Source organism: Colius striatus, chromosome 6, assembly GCF_028858725.1.
Source record: "Colius striatus isolate bColStr4 chromosome 6, bColStr4.1.hap1, whole genome shotgun sequence".
NCBI classification, from domain to species: Eukaryota; Metazoa; Chordata; class Aves; order Coliiformes; family Coliidae; genus Colius; species Colius striatus.
This window is the reverse complement of record NC_084764.1, coordinates 45,563,228-45,582,281: the sequence shown is the minus strand read 5'-3', so window position 1 is coordinate 45,582,281 and position 19,054 is coordinate 45,563,228. Positions and strand designations below refer to the sequence as shown.

At 40.9% G+C, this 19,054-nt stretch overlaps 1 protein-coding gene across 2 annotated transcripts in view; it reads right to left on the bottom strand.

Annotated features, from left to right (window-relative positions):
• Positions 1–1,439: 1,439 nt before the first annotated feature.
• SETD3 (SET domain containing 3, actin N3(tau)-histidine methyltransferase) overlaps positions 1,440–19,054 on the bottom strand; it is a 55,244-nt gene continuing 37,629 nt past the window's right edge. The window contains exons 7-13 of one of the 2 annotated variants that reach the window (XM_061998427.1): positions 14,797–14,855; positions 12,903–13,017; positions 8,552–8,626; positions 5,578–5,744; positions 4,846–4,931; positions 2,520–2,680; positions 1,440–1,934 (exon numbers count right to left, since the gene is read on the bottom strand). In XM_061998427.1, the coding sequence (XP_061854411.1) occupies positions 1,491–1,934; positions 2,520–2,680; positions 4,846–4,931; positions 5,578–5,744; positions 8,552–8,626; positions 12,903–13,017; positions 14,797–14,855 (1,107 nt within the window). In that variant the 3' untranslated portion in view covers positions 1,440–1,490. The other variant, XM_061998428.1, reaches the window with a different exon arrangement.

Genomic DNA, 19,054 nt, shown 5'->3' with positions numbered 1-19,054 from the left:
TGAACTTAAGGATACAAAGTTAAAAGACAAAGTCCTTGATATTGAGAACAGAATGAAATCATTTGGTTTCCATTTGGTTGGAAAAGACCTTTGAGATTGAGTCCAGCTGCCACGTCCACCACTCAACCATGTCCCTAGGCACCACATCTACGTGTCTTATCAACACACTGCACCCCACCCACCCACAAAATTCAAATATTCCACCCTCCTCTCCTCCCAGGACACAGGCAATTTCAAAGTCAAGCCTTGGAATTACCCTTGTTCTGATATCATGCTGTGCTAGGATTGTACTGTTTACACCTAGAAGTTAAAAGATACAGTATGAGGGTGACCAAAAGTGCTGGAGACAATAGACCTGCTTAACCTGGGGAGGTATCCCAGGAAATATGCATCAGACAGAGACACAATCTCAACAGCAAAGCATGCTGCAGACCTGGCTGTGGTCTGAGCTTGGGCCAAAAATACATAAGTTTGCCTGTCATTTCCTTCAAGAAACCAGCATCAATTAACATCTTAACTAAAAGACAGAGCTGAGTAAGGTCAGGTAACCATGTCCCATTCAATGTACACGTCCAACAACACAGAAATGAAGGAGTAGCAGACAGGAGTATTAATCACATTTTCCTTTTAATAACGGTTTAGTCAAATGTGTAGCTTTGAGAATATCTAGCTGTGAAAAACTGAAGAAGCTGGGAAGCAATCTCACTGTGAGCAGCACAGCCAAAAGCTGTGGCTTGGCCTATCTGCTTTCAAACTCTCTGGTAGCACTGCCAACCTTGTAAATAAAAGGTACCGCCTGGAAATCGAACAAATTCAGCCTTGAAAAGTTGGTGAATGTTGTATTGTAGCAGCCTAACTCTGACTGAAGAAGAAAGATGAGATCTTTTTATACAGTAAAGAAAGTAAACTGAAATCTTCAGATCGCTTGAAGTGGATACAATTGGGATTCTCATTGACATTTAAAACTACCACTCATAAGGTTGCCACCTTACCTTTTTCTGGACTGGCGTACCTGATTTTAAACAGGTTTTCCTCCAGTCTCCCAAGTTTCTGATCCTCTTATCCAGTTTTCTGCTGTACTGCTCTCCCACCTTCATGCTGAATACCGAGTCAGTCCTGCCTTCTGCTTTTCTTGGCAGGAGGCAGAGCAAGCTTTTAATTTCGGTAGTCAGAGTGACAGAACAACAAAAGCACAGCAGATAGAAGAGCTTAATTCTTCCCCAGGAAGAAAATACATTTGGTTCAACAAAGGGCTGCAAAATCTTCCAAAGGCACCTCTTTCCCCAGTTTTTGCCTGAAAGCAAGATGGCAATCTTAATTGAAAAGGGATGCTAAATCTTTTAAATAACTTAAAAATTCATTTTTAGATAAAGCAGCAAAACCATTTTTCTCTGCAGAAAGAGAAACGTTAACAAAGAAACACACCAACATAAACGCACTGTTCATCAACTCCAGCTAATTTAATTTCACGAGAAAGGAAAGTTTTAGGACTATTCTTTAACCTCATCAGTACTTTCTGAAGAAGATTCTTTGGCATCTTCAGTCTCTCTGTTGCTTTTCTCTTTGTTTAGATTTTCACTTTCTGATTTGGTCCCGTTAAATAGAGAGTTTTCACCATTTACAAACCCGTTCTCTGTGACTTCGGCATCAATAGCTTCATCAATCTTTAAGTCCCCTTGCTCTTCCACATCTTCTAGGTTTCTCAAGACAATAGGGAGTCTAGAGTCTGCCACAGTGTTCTCCAACAAGGCAATATTGTTCTCCTCATACTTGGGAAGCGGAGCTCCATCTGCCATTTGTTTGGTATAGTACTCTCTGCTAGCAGCTGCGCTCTTCACCGCTTTCTCCAAGATCTCTTTTTCACCTAAGCGCAATTTGATAGCCATGACGGCATGGGAAGTAAGGTCATGAGTCTCCAAGAAGGACTTATCATCCTGTTCGAAAAGAAAAGGCAACTTTGTTAGTAACAAGCAACACAATAAAACAAAACCCTCAACTTTTCTGCGTGTGTGTTGACAGTAAGTGGCACTTCAGGCCGAGCCAAAGGGATGCACGTGAACGAGGGGACCTGCAGAGAGTCCCACTGAAACTGGTCAAGAACCCATAAAGATGACGAGAATTTCTCCACGTGAGTAACAAGTGAAGTCAGGAGACTTCCCAAATGCATGCTTGCAATAGTAGCACATTGCTTTGCAGCCTGGAGAATGCAACTAATAGACAACAAGTCAAAACTGATCCCCTATTTTACTAGCAGAGAAAAGCAGGTAGCCTCTGTCCCGAGAATCAAAGAAAAAATGCACTAACAGAATTACATTAACAAAATTGCCTTTTTTGCAATCTTATTTGATTTTCCCTAGATAATGCAAATCTGTTCCTACACTTTAAAAAGCACAGAATGAATTATGTACTAACGTTCAGATTAAAGTTTGTAAAGACAAGAGGGGGGACAAAACGTCTTTTCCCAGAACCGTAACACAGAACATTTCAGACATTGAAATTACACATAATGATCATTTTACCTCCACTGTTGTTTTATAGGTTTTCAGAAGAAGGGATGCTCTGGCTTCTAGGAATGTCCAAAGTTTAACTTCATTGTCCCAGCTAATGGGAAACTCAGAGTTCCCCAGAGTGAAGATTTTGTTAATGGCATGCTCGCCTATCAAGTGTTCCTTCAGCTCTTCTGCAATAAGTATAAAACCAATCTGTTAAAAAACAATCTCATCATTCACTTTGTCAGTTGACAAACTGTAGAAAGAGTTATTTTCAATGGTATAGCTTTGAGCAGCTAACAAAAAAACCCTCTCCTCAAATAGAAATTATCAGATATGCTGGTTATTTCTAGGAGTCTCCTCAAAGCTGCCACTGGAAGGCCTGAGGTTAGTACAACATGGACCTTCTGCTCCACACAGAAATTAGGGTACTTTGTATACCACAGCCCCTCACACACAGTGTAATCCTATGCAGTGAGACAGAGTGTTTTCTATCACGCTCGATGAGCAACAGGGAGCAATTCTTTAAAGAATTCAGCAAACTTTTTGATACTAGAAGGAAGAGGCTGGGGACCGTGCACATAGCCATGGAATTATTCCCCTATTGCTTTGGTAATCTTTCTCAGTAGAAGAAACTGCCCACAGATGGTCAGAAAAGACATCCATCAAACAGACCTCACACAGAGCAGAAAACGTTTGATCAGCTCCTCGACATAACACAAATTCCACTCATCTTTTAATTACCAAATTCCACTCCTGCAAAGCAGCTATCACAAGCTTCACAAACCACTTGCTTGTAGTTGCTCAAGAAATAGTTTCCTTGCCCAGTGTTTAAGATGCAGGAATCATCTGAGCAAACCACGTGTCAGAAAAATGCAGATAAAACGTCCACTATCTCTATTTTCTCCTCCAAGCAAAAATTTGCCCCCTCACCAGCATCCTAACGTTTTCTTTGCTAGAACTGACTTCCCTGAAGTGGCCAGGCAGTTGGACCAGGTGATTGTTGTAGGTCCCTTCCAAACAACCCCTTCTATTTTCACTTTTAGTAAGTTCTAAAGGATGGGTGGCAGGATGCAGGGAAGGCATGGCACCAAGTAAGGCAGTGCTGCTTTTATTAAACAAAGCAAACAGAGCACATGTCAAAACTTAAGAATTTCAGTATTCCTGCTGCTGGTATTAAAATCCAAATCATATGCACAACATGCCTAACTGCAAGGGAATTGTCTTACTGCCACAAAAAACTGTCATATCTGTAATTTCCAAAACTACATCTAAGCACAAAACAGCTATGAGAAGAATTTAAACAGTTTCACAGGCACAAATTAGGTGAATATTTGTTAATTGCACACATTTCCCCCCCTCCAATCCCCCTAAGAAAACCACTACAAAGACAGTCTGCAAACACAGATTATGAACCACCAAAATATTGCAAGTGTATACCTTGGAAATGTCCCATACTACTTTGACAGTACAGAATATTCCAGTTCCATACTAAATGATTCTAGCAGTGGTGGCCAACATGCTGTGATTTTAAGCATGTAAACCCCTAGGTCTCACATGATCTTGTTACATGAACCACTTTTAAACCTAAGAACTAAAAATCAAGCTCTGAGATCACTCATTCACCACAGCCTGAGAGATCAAAAGAAATTAAATAATGCATCACCTCATGCTTTAAGAGTTCCAGAAAGGTCTCTGTTACTGAAATATTCCCTCAGAAAACATGGCCAACAATTAGGCTTCTCACTACCTTATAGATCCCTTTTTAACTTCAACTTCTCAACTTTTCCAAGCCTCATGCTTAATCACAGAATCACAGAATGGTAGGGTTGGAAGGGACCTTTAGAGATCATCCAGTCCATCCCCCCTGCAGAAGCAGGGTCACCTAGATCAGGTCACATAGGAACATGTCCAGGCAGGTCTTGAAGCCCTCCAAGGAAGGAGCCTCCACACCCTCCCTGGGCAGCCTGGGCCAGGGCTCTCTCATCTCACAGTAAAATAGCCTTGTCTTATATTTATGGGGAACTTTTTGTGTTCCAGCTTCATCCCATCACCCCTTGTCCTGTTGCTAGCTACTATAGAAAAAAGGGATGCCCCAGCCTCCTGACACCCATCATTTAGATATTTGTAACTGTTAATAAGATCTCCCCTGAGCCTCCTCCAGACTAAACAGCCCCAGTTCCCGCAGCCTTTCCTCATATGAAAGATGTTCCAGTCCCCTGAAATGTTTTATATAAATGTTAATGTTTTATAGAAGTGTCTATCCTATTGCTGCATTAAAAAAACAACCCACAGAGAAAGAAAAAAACCACCCCAACCCAATGGTAAATTAGGTTATCTTTGTAAAACATCTCACCTTCACTCATACAAAACACTCGAAGGAACGCCAAAAGCTGGGCAGAGATTGGAGGCTCAGTGGAGTGCAAGGCGAAAACACTAGAGCTAATAAAAGAGTCAAACAACAACAGTAAACCCAAGTTTTATTGTCATACCTTTGAACTTATTTCAACATAAAAGACCTTGAAGTAAACAACAAATGCACCTTGACAAAAAGTAACTTTAAAAAAATATTAGGTAACACTAGTTCAAACCGAAACAAAGCCTCCCTACCCTGCACCTGAAAAGAACAATTATCTCTGCAATTTAACACTTACAATTATATTTATATGGCTTTCATAATAAATTCATGGAAACGCAGTGTTTCGCATTTGCTGCTCCTAACACTACCCTCTGGAGTGAAAAGACTGAAGGAAAATGCTGTGGTTCACACACTGAGCATTGTAGTATGTCTGCAAGGGATAGGAAAGAGAGAAACCACAGATTGCTTCCAATTAATCCTCATTCTGGTTTTGTTCAAATGGTTATTAAAACAAAGGCTTTTTTTCCTTATATATGGTCCAAATTAGATGATAATACAGCTCAGACAACTCCTGTAAATATTATTACAATAACTTGTAATAATTTGCTATTCAAACAGGAGAAATGTTACACCTAAGAAAACTAGAACAGAACAGCTTTATGTATGCTCTACTGGACACTGTCCCCTTTGGAAATGTTGTAAAAACCCAGAGCATTGTGTTTTACTTACGTTGGGATACCAGCACGAGCTAAGACCTCTGCCTTCATAGCATACAGCCTGTCACTTTTACTCACGCCAAGCTTTATCTTCACTCTGTCATGTGAATTATTATCAAAGAAAAAACCACTGTGGATCACAAATTCAGCGTTTGACCGAGTGCCATAAAAAATGTAAATCTAGAAGGATGAAAAGAGAAGTGAAGAGACAGGAGAAAAGCTTAAGATCAGCTCACAAAACTGACACAATTTGATAGTTATTTCCTCAAAAGAGGAACTATTGTGAGTACAAGGTATATTTGGTTATATAATGAAACACACTTTGTTTTCTGGTATCGATTCCAATGCTGTATATAGTGTGGGGATATAATTTAGGGGTAGATGCAAACATATTTACAAGTATATAACAATATAATATAGAACTATTTACGAGTTATCTCAATGGTGGGTGTCAGGAGGTTCGGGCAGAACTTTCTTCTGTTGTATCCAGTGACAGGACAAGGGGTGATGGGATGAAGCTGGAGCACAAAAAGTTGCTTTTAAACATAAGGAGAAATTGTTTCAGTGTGAGGTGAGGGAGCCCTGGCTGCCCAGGGAGGGTGTGGAGGCTCCTTCTCTGGAGGGCTTCAAAACCCACCTGCACATGTTCCTGTGTGACCTGATAGAGGTGGGACCTTGCTTTGGCAGGAGGGTTGGACTGGATGATCTCTAAAGATCCCCTCCAGCCCCCACCATCCTGTGATTCTATGATATGCATGTAACTGACAGACTTTGAAAGGAGAGATGCTCTTATTCTGTACTTTAAAATGAAAATCCTTTGGTTTCTCACACTGTCATAAAAAAATCAGTATATGGAAACAAGCTTTTAAAGGTCCCATGCCTTTTAAAGGCTAAAAAAATCTGAGACAAGAAGGGATCATTAAAAGAAACAGTGTTTCCAGGGTCATTTTCCCCCTATGTCCACTGAAAAGACTAATTAACCTTGCTGATGGATCAACTCTTTTTTTAATGCTACCTTCAGGTATGGATACACCAAAGTGTACCACGCAGAGACATCACATCTGTGTTCAGACAGTACTTATTTTTGTGTCATACTGACTTCTTAACCTAAAGCATATAGTTTACTTTAATTCAAATTAAAAAATAAGTTCCTAAATACAACCTGCAAAAAGTGCTTCATTCAGGGTTACGTTAAAAGTATATGGGACAAGTTCACAGCAGCAGTTTTTTCTCCCCTGCATCAAGAGGTATTTTACTCTGTTGTTTGATAACAGACTTGTCAATTAGACAAAAAGTTTCAACAGTTATAGACCTCCTCTTCCTAACCTTAGAGTAGAGCAACACTCTGGATACCTGTAAGCTTCCACTCCTCTCTAGCTGATACAGGCAACAGCATTCTCTTCGAGGTTCAACAACATCATTTACTCTGGTTTCAATTTTAGGTTAGAACTATTTATCCTGAGCAGTGAATGCTTAAGCACTAGTAAATATAACATAACTGTTTGTGTTCCAGCTTCATCCCATCACCCTTTGTCCTGTCTCTGGGTACAAAAGAAAAAAGTGCTGCCCCAACCTCCTGACACCCATCATTTAGATACCTGTAAATGTTAATGAACTATCCCCTCAGTCTCCTCTTCTCCAGACTAAATTAAAAAACTGAAGCATTATATAATCAAAATGTTTTGATGATGTTGGTAATAGTTAAAGTTAAAGCAGACAAAGTGAAACTCTTACAATGAAATTGAAACAGAGGAAGCCCCTATAAATGAAGTAGAGAGAGCAGCCAGAACAGTTATTTGAAACATCCATTGCCACTTGAGGAAAAGTACAAATTGGATCACTTGTGGAGAAACTCCGGACTGCTTTTAACTCATCATACCAGCACTGGAAAATACAGCAGCTATTTGACTACCATAACAAATTGTACTGGCAACACCAAAGCCATACAGTCACTGTAAACCCCAGCATGGCAATGAGGATAAACACACCTCTGGCAACACTCACTTCAGAATTTTTTCAGACACATGTTGGTTCCAAAGAAGGTAACAATGTGTAAGAAAAACAACAACAAAAATCAAAATACAATCAAGTCTAAGATCGGCAAAATAATACACCAAAAGTAAGCACTCAGAGACTGAGTTACAAAACACATCAGGATGTTTCACAGACAAAGTGTTTTTCTGGCCACACTGACTGCAGTTGCACAAGCACTAGGAAAAATGGAGTGCTGCTCCACTGAGAGCTCAGGCTGGCTGCTGACACAGCACAGGAACTCTCCTGCTGAGCATTTCCTACACTCCTGGAGCCACTGTTGTCAAGGCAGCACTAGTTTCAACCCTCGGTTTTGATTCTTAGGGGTTGATTCTGAACTGTTCCATGGATCCTTACAAGAGTCTCCCATGGTACTTCCTGTTCCAGGGTGAAGGGCTGCACGCCTGTGTGAAAGGGAGGGAGTATAATCTCAGGTCCTTTCTCATTTTCACCAAGCATGGGAATGACAACATGGGTAAATGACTGGCAGCTATATCGCAATTAATCTCCTGTTAAATGAAGGCTAACAAAGAGCATAAACCAACGGGATTGTTAAGAAAGGCTCTACCATCTTCTGTTGCAGACAAAGTGATGGCCAAATCTGAAGTACATTTGTCTTTGGTCTTTTGCATATGGTCTTTTATTAAGCTCATCCAGAATACCAAGCTCAGTGTCTGTGTGTGTGCATTTACCAGTGACTATACACGTCAAGTAGTTCTCTAAATCATGAGGAATCAAAACTTTTGCGAAGTTGGAGAGAAGATATTTCACTCTGAATAATGTGCACTTATGGAGTCAGGTAGTATTTTCACACAAAATTAGCTCAGCATAATGAAATTCAAAGGCAGCAGCACTTAATTCACACCACTCTGCTATTAACATTTTGTAGGGAGTTACCAAGTGTCCCCAAACCTTAATGAAAGAACAATGCTGCAGACAAGAGCTGTTCCCACTACCTGTTCTCCGGCCTTGAAATCCTGCAGCGCCACACATTCACACCGGTCATCTTCTAAATTGTAGCCTGTAGTTATCTATCCAAGGCAAAGAGTAACAAAAGCACATTTAGCATTTCATATTTATCCCTCCCACCACTGACAAAACATTGTCCTGTTGGAAACAGATATTAACAATAGCAATTGCATACATTATTTTCTCCAGAGAGCTGGTAGTGATCATTTTACGACTCCTGACCAATTTCTTTGTTAAAACAAAAATCTCTGCATTAAAGAAATCTAAGGGACGAAATAACTCACCAGAAGTGAACAGAAAGCTCTGAGGAAAGTACCCTCTGTAGACCACAGACAGTCCCATGCTAAAGCCAGCAGCTTGCTATAAAGTTCTGGTGCTTTCAGTTGCTCCTGTGAGGCCCAAGGGAGCAAGACACTGAGAGCTCTGTATGCTGTGCTTCAACTGCCAGCACGTTTTTGATCTCTCAGTGAAAAAGGATTAGATAGCTGTGGATCTTTAGGGGATACAATCTTCAGAGAATTATAATTTACTTGCAAATAATCCCTTTATCTAAAAGTTAAGTAATACTCTTAAAATGCCAAAAGGGTGTTTTTATGGTAGCAGGCAATGGAGGAGGATAAACTCTTTTAACAAACTTGTACTTCAAGAAAGACATTAAAAAACTGTAAAGGGGTCACAGCAACAAGTAAAGCTTTCTGACAAACGTAATACTTTTTTAGAGTGACAAACAGCATGTTCCTGAATGGAATTACTAAAGATGCCAGTAGAAATGCAGCCACAGGATGGAACAACAAGCTGCTGAATAATCAGGAAGCAACTTTCTATGGCAGGTATTCTAAATTCAGTACTGACAGAGCTAACATGGAGAAACATGCTTTGGGCCTCAGGAAAAACACAGAATCATAGAATGGTTTCAGCTGGAAGAGAGCTTTAAGCTCATGGAGCCTGGCCTTTGTCCCAGCCCTTTCAGCCACCAGCCCATTGCCCTCAGTGCAACATCCACCTGACTCTAAAACCCCTCCAGGAATGGTGACTCCAGTAACTACATGGATTACTTTGAAAGCTTGGTTGATGGTTTGTATGAGAACAGTTTTATGCTGCTTGCATCATTGAGTGTGCATTTGTCAACCAAAACAGTGCTTTCAAAGGGGAACTTGTCCTCAATGCAGCAAATCCATAAGCAAGGTAGGCTGGCCCTACGGAGGCTGGCAGAACGGCTCTGCAGGAGGATGCCAACACTTCAGTTCTACTCAGGGCTTTCTGATATGTTGAGATCAGAAGAGAACAAGAGAGTCATGCAATGAAGCCAGGTGCAAAACATGAGCTGTAGAACACAAATTCCTATGCTGGACTGAACAATTTTTAATGAAGATCTCTTGTTTAGAAGGTTATCTAACCCTCAATTGCAGGTTACAAGCGCTACAGGGTTTCCCTTCATTGCAACAAATGTACCCTCCAAGTTCAAATACAGTCATCTTCTGAACAGCTGTAACTTCCATTCAGAAAAGAGACCTCTTGACATTACTTTATCTGTCCTGAAATTTTCTTAGTGTGTGAACCCAGTGAAATACTTCTGAACGTGAAAAGCCCAGTCTCCTGCAATGCCTGCGGAATAGGAGGCTGTCACAGACTGAGGATATGCCAGTATGTTAAGAGACAGATGCTGTCAGTTGCAGCTTACTTCCCTGCAGTTCTGCTCAGGTGTTTGATTGTTTTTTTTAAATTCTAGCCCCTTTTTTAAACAAAATAAACACAACAACAACAATCTGAAAACCAGCAGCACTTCTAAAAGGCTTTTCTATAAAGCATAATAGAGTGCTAGACTCTTATTTCCTCTTCCTTTTAATAGCAGTCATGTAAGAGAATTAACAGGGTGTTTACCTCTCTTCCCACATGATAGCTGGCAAATTGTATCCCTTCAGTTTTATTTCTGAAGCAGACTGATACATGAATTTTAAGTTGTGTATAAAGCATGCAATAGTCGTCTTGGTCAGTGATTAAGGATGGACCCATCCCAACAGGCAGAATGTAGCTTATTCAAAGCTCTGTCAGAACTGGTAATCAACCTCTGACTGTCAAAATACAATCCTACTACAGAATAACAATGAGAAATGCATGAAGACAACCATTTTGATATAGTTCTTCGAGCTGGGTTGATCTAATTAATAGTGTCAGAAGCAAGACAAAGCTGGACCTAGCTCCAGTTAAAACCTGAAGAGCATTTTATTACCTAGCTGATGGAAAGTGGCCCTGTGGAATAAAGCAAGAGCAGAGCTGTGTAGTAGCTGACTGACTCAAAGTATTTCAGCCCTGTGTTTGGAACAGACCAGACAGGGGCACATACAACGTCATCTTCTGCTTCTTGCTTTCTTGCAACAAAGAACAATTCCCTTCATGTTTTTGAAAGGGATGTGCTATGATTAGAGAGGAATCTACCCTCATCCCACTCTACAATAACATAAAGTACAATACAGACAGCTTACAGTTATCTAAGCAGCTCAGTTATCTTAGCAGGTTTCTTCCCTATTTCTAATAGTACAAGGAAACTAACACACAACAAAAATAGGTTTAGTAGCTTTTCTTAGCCCACTATCAATATCACAGTTGTCTGTTCTTCCTAAAGCTGTAACCATTTAAATCTTTTCTGTAGAAACATGAAACAAAAAAGAGAAGTCTGTATGCACATATTTAAGTTCAGCACCCCTCCTGCCCTCTGGGATACACTTCAGCATTAAAAAACTCTTCCAGCCCCCTGATGTACTACTACATGAGCAGGTTTGGCTCCAGAGGCTGGCTCCATATCAAACCCATTGCTAAACTGCATAATACAAATAAAAATTACTTTATCAATTTAAATAGAAGATTGAATGATTAAAACAACATAGCTAGCTGCTCATTTAATATAGGTTACTTATTTTTTTTTTCCCCTCCCAGAACCTTAATTCTCTTCCTCTTCCTCTAATCCCAACTTTGAAGGCATTCATTAAGAGTTGTCTAATGAATACAGACAAGTCTCTGCAAAAGCATCTGAAAGAGATGCCCAGCAGGAAAAGGGTACAGGAAGCATTGATGCTTGCAGCTAAGACTTGCATTACAAAAACATACATTTCTGAATTTAAAGCAATTTTCTTTATAGTGGAGACTCCCTCACAAGCTTTATTGCTAAAGCAAAGTTATGAGATTGCATAACAAACAGCAAAAGGCAAGAACCACTGTTAAAGAGCAACATGTAATCACCTTTTAATAAGGGAAAAGAAATAAATATAAAACCCCACACACTTGCAACTTTTCAGCCTACCCTACGGTGCTGTATTTGGTACAGTCACAGCAACAATACATTAGCTAAATGTCAAGTGAAAAACAACTTGGTTTACAATTTCTTCATTTAAATCAGGCTCTACTTACACCAACAATACTAATGTGTTGCTGTCCTAACGCTCGGGTCAGCTCTCCCACAAAAGAACCAGATTACTCGAATAGTAAGGTCGTATTCACTGCTTGCAATAAATAACACTGTCTACTAGAAACACAATTAGAGGTATGAATTTTGAAGTGTACATGAGAGTAGCTGAGTAAGACTGACAAACCATCCTCTTATGAGTTTCCATTTCCTCACTTCAACATTAACTGGGTGAAATCAACACCTCATCCTCTGAACTAGCTCACGTAAGCCAAAACGTCAGTGGGTCTGCCTTTCTATATACATATGTCACCTTTAAATGTTTAATATGCCCTAAAGTAGTTTTTTTGCATTTTGTTTCTTTGATGTAGTAACAGATGTACTGTTTTTGTTGAACTAGGCTTTGTTCTTGCTGTTGCTGTCTCCCTAACGAGGCTCTTTGGGCATGGCAGGGAGAACAGGCATTATTTCTTAGTTGCAAATTTCTAACCACTTTCCCTAGTGGTAGCTCCAAGAGGCAATCTCCACTCACTGTCTGCTTTCCTATTCTCAGAACAAACCTGTCCAGTATTGTGAATCCTTTTCAGCCTGTCAGAAACAAAACTTCTGTCAGAAGAATGTTCAAACTTGGCTGGAAAAATAGGCATCGTGTAACTGAAAAACTCTAAAGGTACACCACACGTGTATGAGACAACTGTATGCAAGTATCCAACTGCTTCCACTCTAGGTGAAGAAAGTTCCCCCTGAAATGCTATTACAAGACATTTGGGAAACAGACAAATCTTCCTTTTGGATATTAGTTCTTTAGGGTCACTTGGGGAGATAAAATACCTACGTTAAGAAGCATAATGAAAAGCATTATTAAACTGTACCATGGCACTTGAAAGGCTTAATACTTAAGCTCTAAAGCCTTTCAGCAACACTGAAGAAATCCTTACCAGTCCATTAGTATGATTACACATGTCCCATAAAGGTATTAGAGCCAGCGTAACTCTGGAACCATCTTCTGTGGGAATCTGGTTCTGCCGTGTCATAACAGAGGACACGGCCCATCTGCAAAAGTGAAGAACATGAGATGGTCAAGGTTCAAAGCAGCAATACCTGACTGGCTGGAGCCCAGCCCAAAGCAATCATCTAGGCTGGAAGCTTCCAAAATTAGCTTTCTTAAAGATCCCACTGACTATAGTAACAGCAGAAGGCAACACCGCTTGCAGGAGAAGCAGCAGCTCCTAGGCTTCTAAGACATGCACACAGAGCAATTCCCAAATCAGGACTGCAATGCCACTCCTCCTCTGTGCTCTTTGCAACAGATCCTTCATACTTTCCATTACTTCAACCAAGACCCATTCTCAAGTCACCTTCTGCTTCCCCAGCCCTTCACTGCACACATAGCTCTCACCACACATCCCAAATTGAGGCTCATCCATCCCTGCAGGCTTCAGAGCAGCTCACAGCTACTGCTTGGCACCAGTGGCTCTTATCTATGTGCAGACACTTGTAAGAGCTGGGACACTTTCTTCTCTTTGCTCCTACAGTGCTTATGTACTGCATTAACTGAGAATCAGTGTCATCACCTGACACATGCAGGATATTTTGGTAAGCTCTGCCCTTCAGTTTGCAAACTTTTGGCTTAGAACAGTACTGCTAAATGTTCTGCTTCTCGGAATAAAGAGGAAACAAAGCCTTGATATTGCAGATATCCAGTTAAAAAGAAAGTATAACATAGCTTAGCACACACACATCATTTGAAACCCTGATCTAGGTGCACCTGCTTCTGCAGGGGGCCTGGACTAGATCTCTAAAGGCCAATTCCAACCCCTACCATTCTATGACTCTATGGCAAGCAAACGCAATGCCAGCTATCTATTCAAATATGAGTCTGCAGAAAAGCTTAAACGTTACAGTACTTTCTAAAACTCCTTTTTTGTTTAAATTTAAGACAAAAATGCATATTAAATGCTGAGTTGGGGGGGTGGAGAAAAAAGGAACACCACCAGAAGGCCAAAGTAACTTTAACTCCTGCAGATCTCACTAGTAACAACTACATAATACACAGAATTAGACTTTCAAGACTTTTTCAGAAGGACAACATATTGCTCAAAGGTTTAATCAAATTGAAATCTACCTAACTCCTAAAAAGTCAGTTTAAATTGGGAATACTTTTGATGTACAAACACTGTTTGAAACATGCTTCTTTTTAATTGCTGCAATTTATCTGCAAAATTTTTAGACTATTTCACATGTAAGCACCCAGAAGTACAATCAGGCTACAAAAATCCCTGTATGATCTCACAAACACCTTTTAGTCAGGCTGTTTTACACCTCTCATTGTGTTAGTCATTCGTTTTATCTTGTCACCCCTCACAGCACCTCCAAGTGACACTCGTGCCTCACATGTACAAATTAAGTTGTCCAGACCTCCTGTTCAACCACTGTAAATATTAGTTTTTACTACTACATGTAACAAAAGGTTTTACCAGTATAAGTAATCATATTTTCAAATTCCCCAAACCCAAACTCTAAACCTCCTGAAACGTCAACTGAATTATTTTCTGAAGAAACTACGGATTACCTGACTAACCTCAGACTGTGCCTGCCAGTTGGCTGAATTAACTGCTCATAATGACTATTCCTTTGTAACAACTACAATCTGCATATTTGCTTTACTCTCCTCTGCATTAAGTATATCAGTATCAAATGCTATATTTAACTTTTTGATAACAAGAGGGCTTTCCCATCAATGAAGAAATATCCAGGGCCCCACATTTTACTGTATTAAAGAAGAAAAAAAGCGTGGTGAAGGGGAAGGAAAAAATTAAAAGGCAGACCAACCTGTAGTCGTCGTAAGTAAAAGAGTCCTTTAAGGGCAGTTTGCTGGCATTGGGATGAGTCTGGGAAGTGCAAGTTGCAGAAAAAGGTGAAAAGAGAAAGAAAAAGAGAAATCAGAAATCAGTCAGCAGAATTTCATTATTTAGCTGCCTAACAGATCCTAACAAGAGCCAAATGAAGCAGGAGGCGTCCAGCCGCGCTACAGAGGGATCATCATGCTATTATGCTCTCATACATCACTGTCAACTTAATTTGTTGTGCCCAGCAGCCGCCATAAATCTGCTTCTTCATATTTCAGGACTGGAACCCACAGACATCATATGAGAATAAAAAATTTAAGGTGGACTGAGTATGAAAAGGTGAAACAAAACCCAGTCCTTGATGCAGAAATCAGACGGTAAGCGTGCATTAGCTTTCACCAGCTTCTATGTTTTTTTCTCCTCCAGGCTAGCAGTAAGGTATTTCAGAAATGGAGGAAAAATTATACAAGGTTTTCACCTGTAAAGGTGTCATTGGGTAAAAGTTGCACCACATCTCTGAAACAAAACAAAATACTTCCATAATTTTGGTGACAAGTACTGATTAGACTGTTAACTCATCTACACACACTCCTATCTGAAACTAAGTGTGCACACCTCAGCTGTCATGAACAAGCAAAAAACACTTAGATTTTTCAAAGGCTGTAAGAAGCTGCAGTACCTGTAACTCTTCTGATTTAATTAACTTATTTAAAGTTTAAAAAATACAGGTAGCGTTAAGCCCACACTCACACACTTTAAAACTTGATGACAATTCACAAATGGAAAGCCATAATAGCACACATTTTAATCTTCAGGTTCAATTAGGTCTCAGGGATGAATTGAAGTAAATCATCAAACGGTTAGTTCAGGAGACACAAATTATTTTTTTGCATAGCTCTATCTTTGTGACACTCTTAATGCATGAAGCTCCATGTAGCACGCAGGTTTTTTTACTCTTGATGCATTAGCATCACAAGTGCACGGTAATTTATCATTTCTCACTGTAATGTACTTGCTGGCACTGTGTGCAGGACAGTAGGGGATGAGGTAAAAGTGGCTCAAACCGTAAATCAATTAGAAAACAAAAGCTTGTGCTCAGCGCGCAATTTTAGGCAAATTATATATTACAAAAGACTGCCAATTAGGTGTTAGGTCCCAGGTGCCCGCTCTCCCTCAGCCCCTCCAGTTAACCCTTTGGACAGGCTTTCTCTGAAACAACAGGAGTTCACAATTCCAGCCACTCTTGCCCCATCCTTTTTTCCTGTTTCTCTTTTTAAGGCGCTCTCCGTTTCCACACGGTTTCCATTCACATGCACGGCACGGCCATCGCACAACACATTCCCTCGAGTTGACTTGTTGCAATGGATTTTACAGAGTTATTTCTTCTCACAAAAACACCCAGTACAAACACTGAACTGAAACCCACACCGGCACATTTCGGGAGGTGTCTTCGCTGCGGTAGTGCAGTCCGGACTGGATTCCAGAGATGCACACAGAAACGTGCCCTTCAACCCGAAAGACTAGTTCTTTAAAACAAACACCCCCTTTCAGTGTTCCTTGATGACCATTTAATGCCAGCTTTTGTCGCTAGTAGTATTAATCTGTTTTACGGCAGCTTGATGAGCTCGGCAGAGAAAGAGAGACGGCGGGACAGACAAGCACATCAGTCTTGCTTTAAAGCCCTGGTAACGTTTTTCATCCGCCTGGTTACTTTTGGTTGCGAGACGCCGGGATGCGGCTCCGCACCTGAAGTTGCAGCGAGAGCAATTCCCACGGAGGAGCGGCCGGACCCCCGGAGCGCCGCTCCGCAGCGGGGCCGGTGCCCGTGCCCGTGCCGGTGCCCGTGCCGGTGCCGGTGCCCGTGCCGGCACTGCCCCCTGCCGGCGCGCCGCCGCTCCCGCTGCGCCGGACCCTGCCGGAGGATCGGCGGCTGCCGCGCGGCGGCTGAAGAGCTGGAAGGCCCCGGCAATTTGTTGATTGCAAATAGGTCGTCGGCCCTATCATCCCTTTCTGCCCTTCCCTCTGCCCGAAGAGCGGCCTCCGATGGAAACAATTATTTTTCAAAGGGCACGAATGGCAGTGGTCATAACGCACTTAAAGTCAAAAGGTGTTACCAGACGCTACAGAGGGTATAAAAGCAATCTTTACGGACTAAACTCGTGCACAGTTCTCACAAGAAAGTGCCAGCCTACGTGCTCAACCCTAACTTGGAGCACAAACCTACACAAAGCAAGAGAGACATAGATATATTAAGTGCACAGATCGCAAGGAGGTTCGTGGTTCATTTGACTTCATCCATCTGTAACCAGTCAACTCAGAACGTGCAACCCCTGGGCAAAGATTCTGGATGCCACCAAAGGCTCTGTAACCCCATCTGTAAATCTGTGAGATGAAGGGTCTGTCCCTATATAGGGACTGTCCAGACATAATACACAGAAAACCATTAGCAAATCACAATAAAGGGCAAAATAGATGGTCTTGAAAGACACAAGGCAGGAAAAAAGTCATAGTGTACATAATTACCATGCCTATAGCATTTGGTGGTGCAATAGTTATGTTAAAGATACGTCAGCATATTTGATCATGTTGGATCTCTGACTTGGACTATTTTACTATGTAACTTTAAAATCCTACAGATCACAAGAATCTGAAGACATACACACAAAAAAAGAACAATATTCTGATTAAAAAATTGATTTAGCATGCAGCTTCTCTTTATAGTCCCTTGGTAAAAATGAAATCTCCCTAACAAACACTTAATAAAACCTGTCAATATATCCAGAAAGAAAAATGACACAAATGCATTAAGTATTAAATACCCTTGAAAAAAAAGCCACATATTCCATGAATTTTTGATGCACTATCTTGACATTAATGTAAAACCTTGATATTTATAATTGACAGATATTTAATAAAGTATAGAAGATGACTGCTGCATGGCATACAAATTGCTCAGGCTGGTAAAAAAAAAAAGATACAGACGTATTTAAACTAAACAAACACTTAATATGTGAAAAAAGAATCTCATATCTAGCTTTTATAGGTTTCTGTTGCTAGGTCTCCACAGATTACCCTTGAAATGTGACATTATCCACTACAGCAACCCTAACTTTAACTTATCGAGTCGGTATTGAAGTAGTTTCAAAAAGTTGGGAGGGGAAGCTTTAAAAAAAAAACAACCACTCCAACAAATGGGAACATGAAAATGTGAATGTATTCATTTAGATGCAGGTCCTGACATTCTACTGAAAGAGTTATTATAAAGAACAAATACCATCTCTTTCGTTACCCTTTCTGTGAAAATATTGTCAGAGCTGGTAATCAGGGTGATGACCACTGCAAAAACAAATAGTGGCATGCTGAATTTCATTTTCCTCCTGATGCTGCTATTCCTAACCAAAAAAAAAGAGAGACAGAGCTTCTTCCCCTTCAGCGTTCCAAGCCTTCCTTGAGACATTTGGAGGATATCTCAAAATAACCAGAAATATTAAAAAGTAACAGTGATTGCTGCCAGATTGTCTGCAGCCACTGCGGAAAGAGACAGACTGTTATTCTAGTCACCTAAAACACTATCAGACTAGAAGCCAGTTACTCAGTATGGCAACCAGAGAAAAGAGGGGAGGGGGAGAGAAAAAAAATGTTAAAAAGGGAAAAAAATAAAAAGAAGACAGTTTCAGACATTTCTGTCTTTCTGGGAAGCTGTAATATCCAGGGGTTTGTGTCTCAACTTCTGGTGTCCCACAGGGGTCTTTCACAGAATCTCAAGGGCTCACAGGGACCTCAAAAGCTCATCCAGTGCAACCCCCCTGCCAGAGCAGCACCACCTAGAGCAGGGCACACAGGGACTCATCCAGCTGGGTTGGAATGTCTCCAGAAAAAGAGACTCCACAGCTCATCTGGGCAGCCCCTGCCAGTGCTCCCTCACCTCAACAAGTTTTTCCTTGTGTTTCTTTGAGATCTCTTCTGCTCCAGCTTGCCCCCGTTGTCCCTTGTCCTATTACTGGCCATCTCTGAGAGCAGCCTGGCTCCAGCCTCCTCACACCCATGCTTTATGTATCTGTAACCATGAATGAGGTCACCCCTCAGCCTCCTCCAAGCTCAAGAGCCCCAGCTCCCTCAGCCTTTCATCAGAAGGGAGATGCTCCACTCCATCATTTTGGTGGCCTTTGCACTAATAATTTCTTCATCACGTTTTCGGATGGACACCACAAGATAAGGATTTTCAAGTCTCATAAACAAGA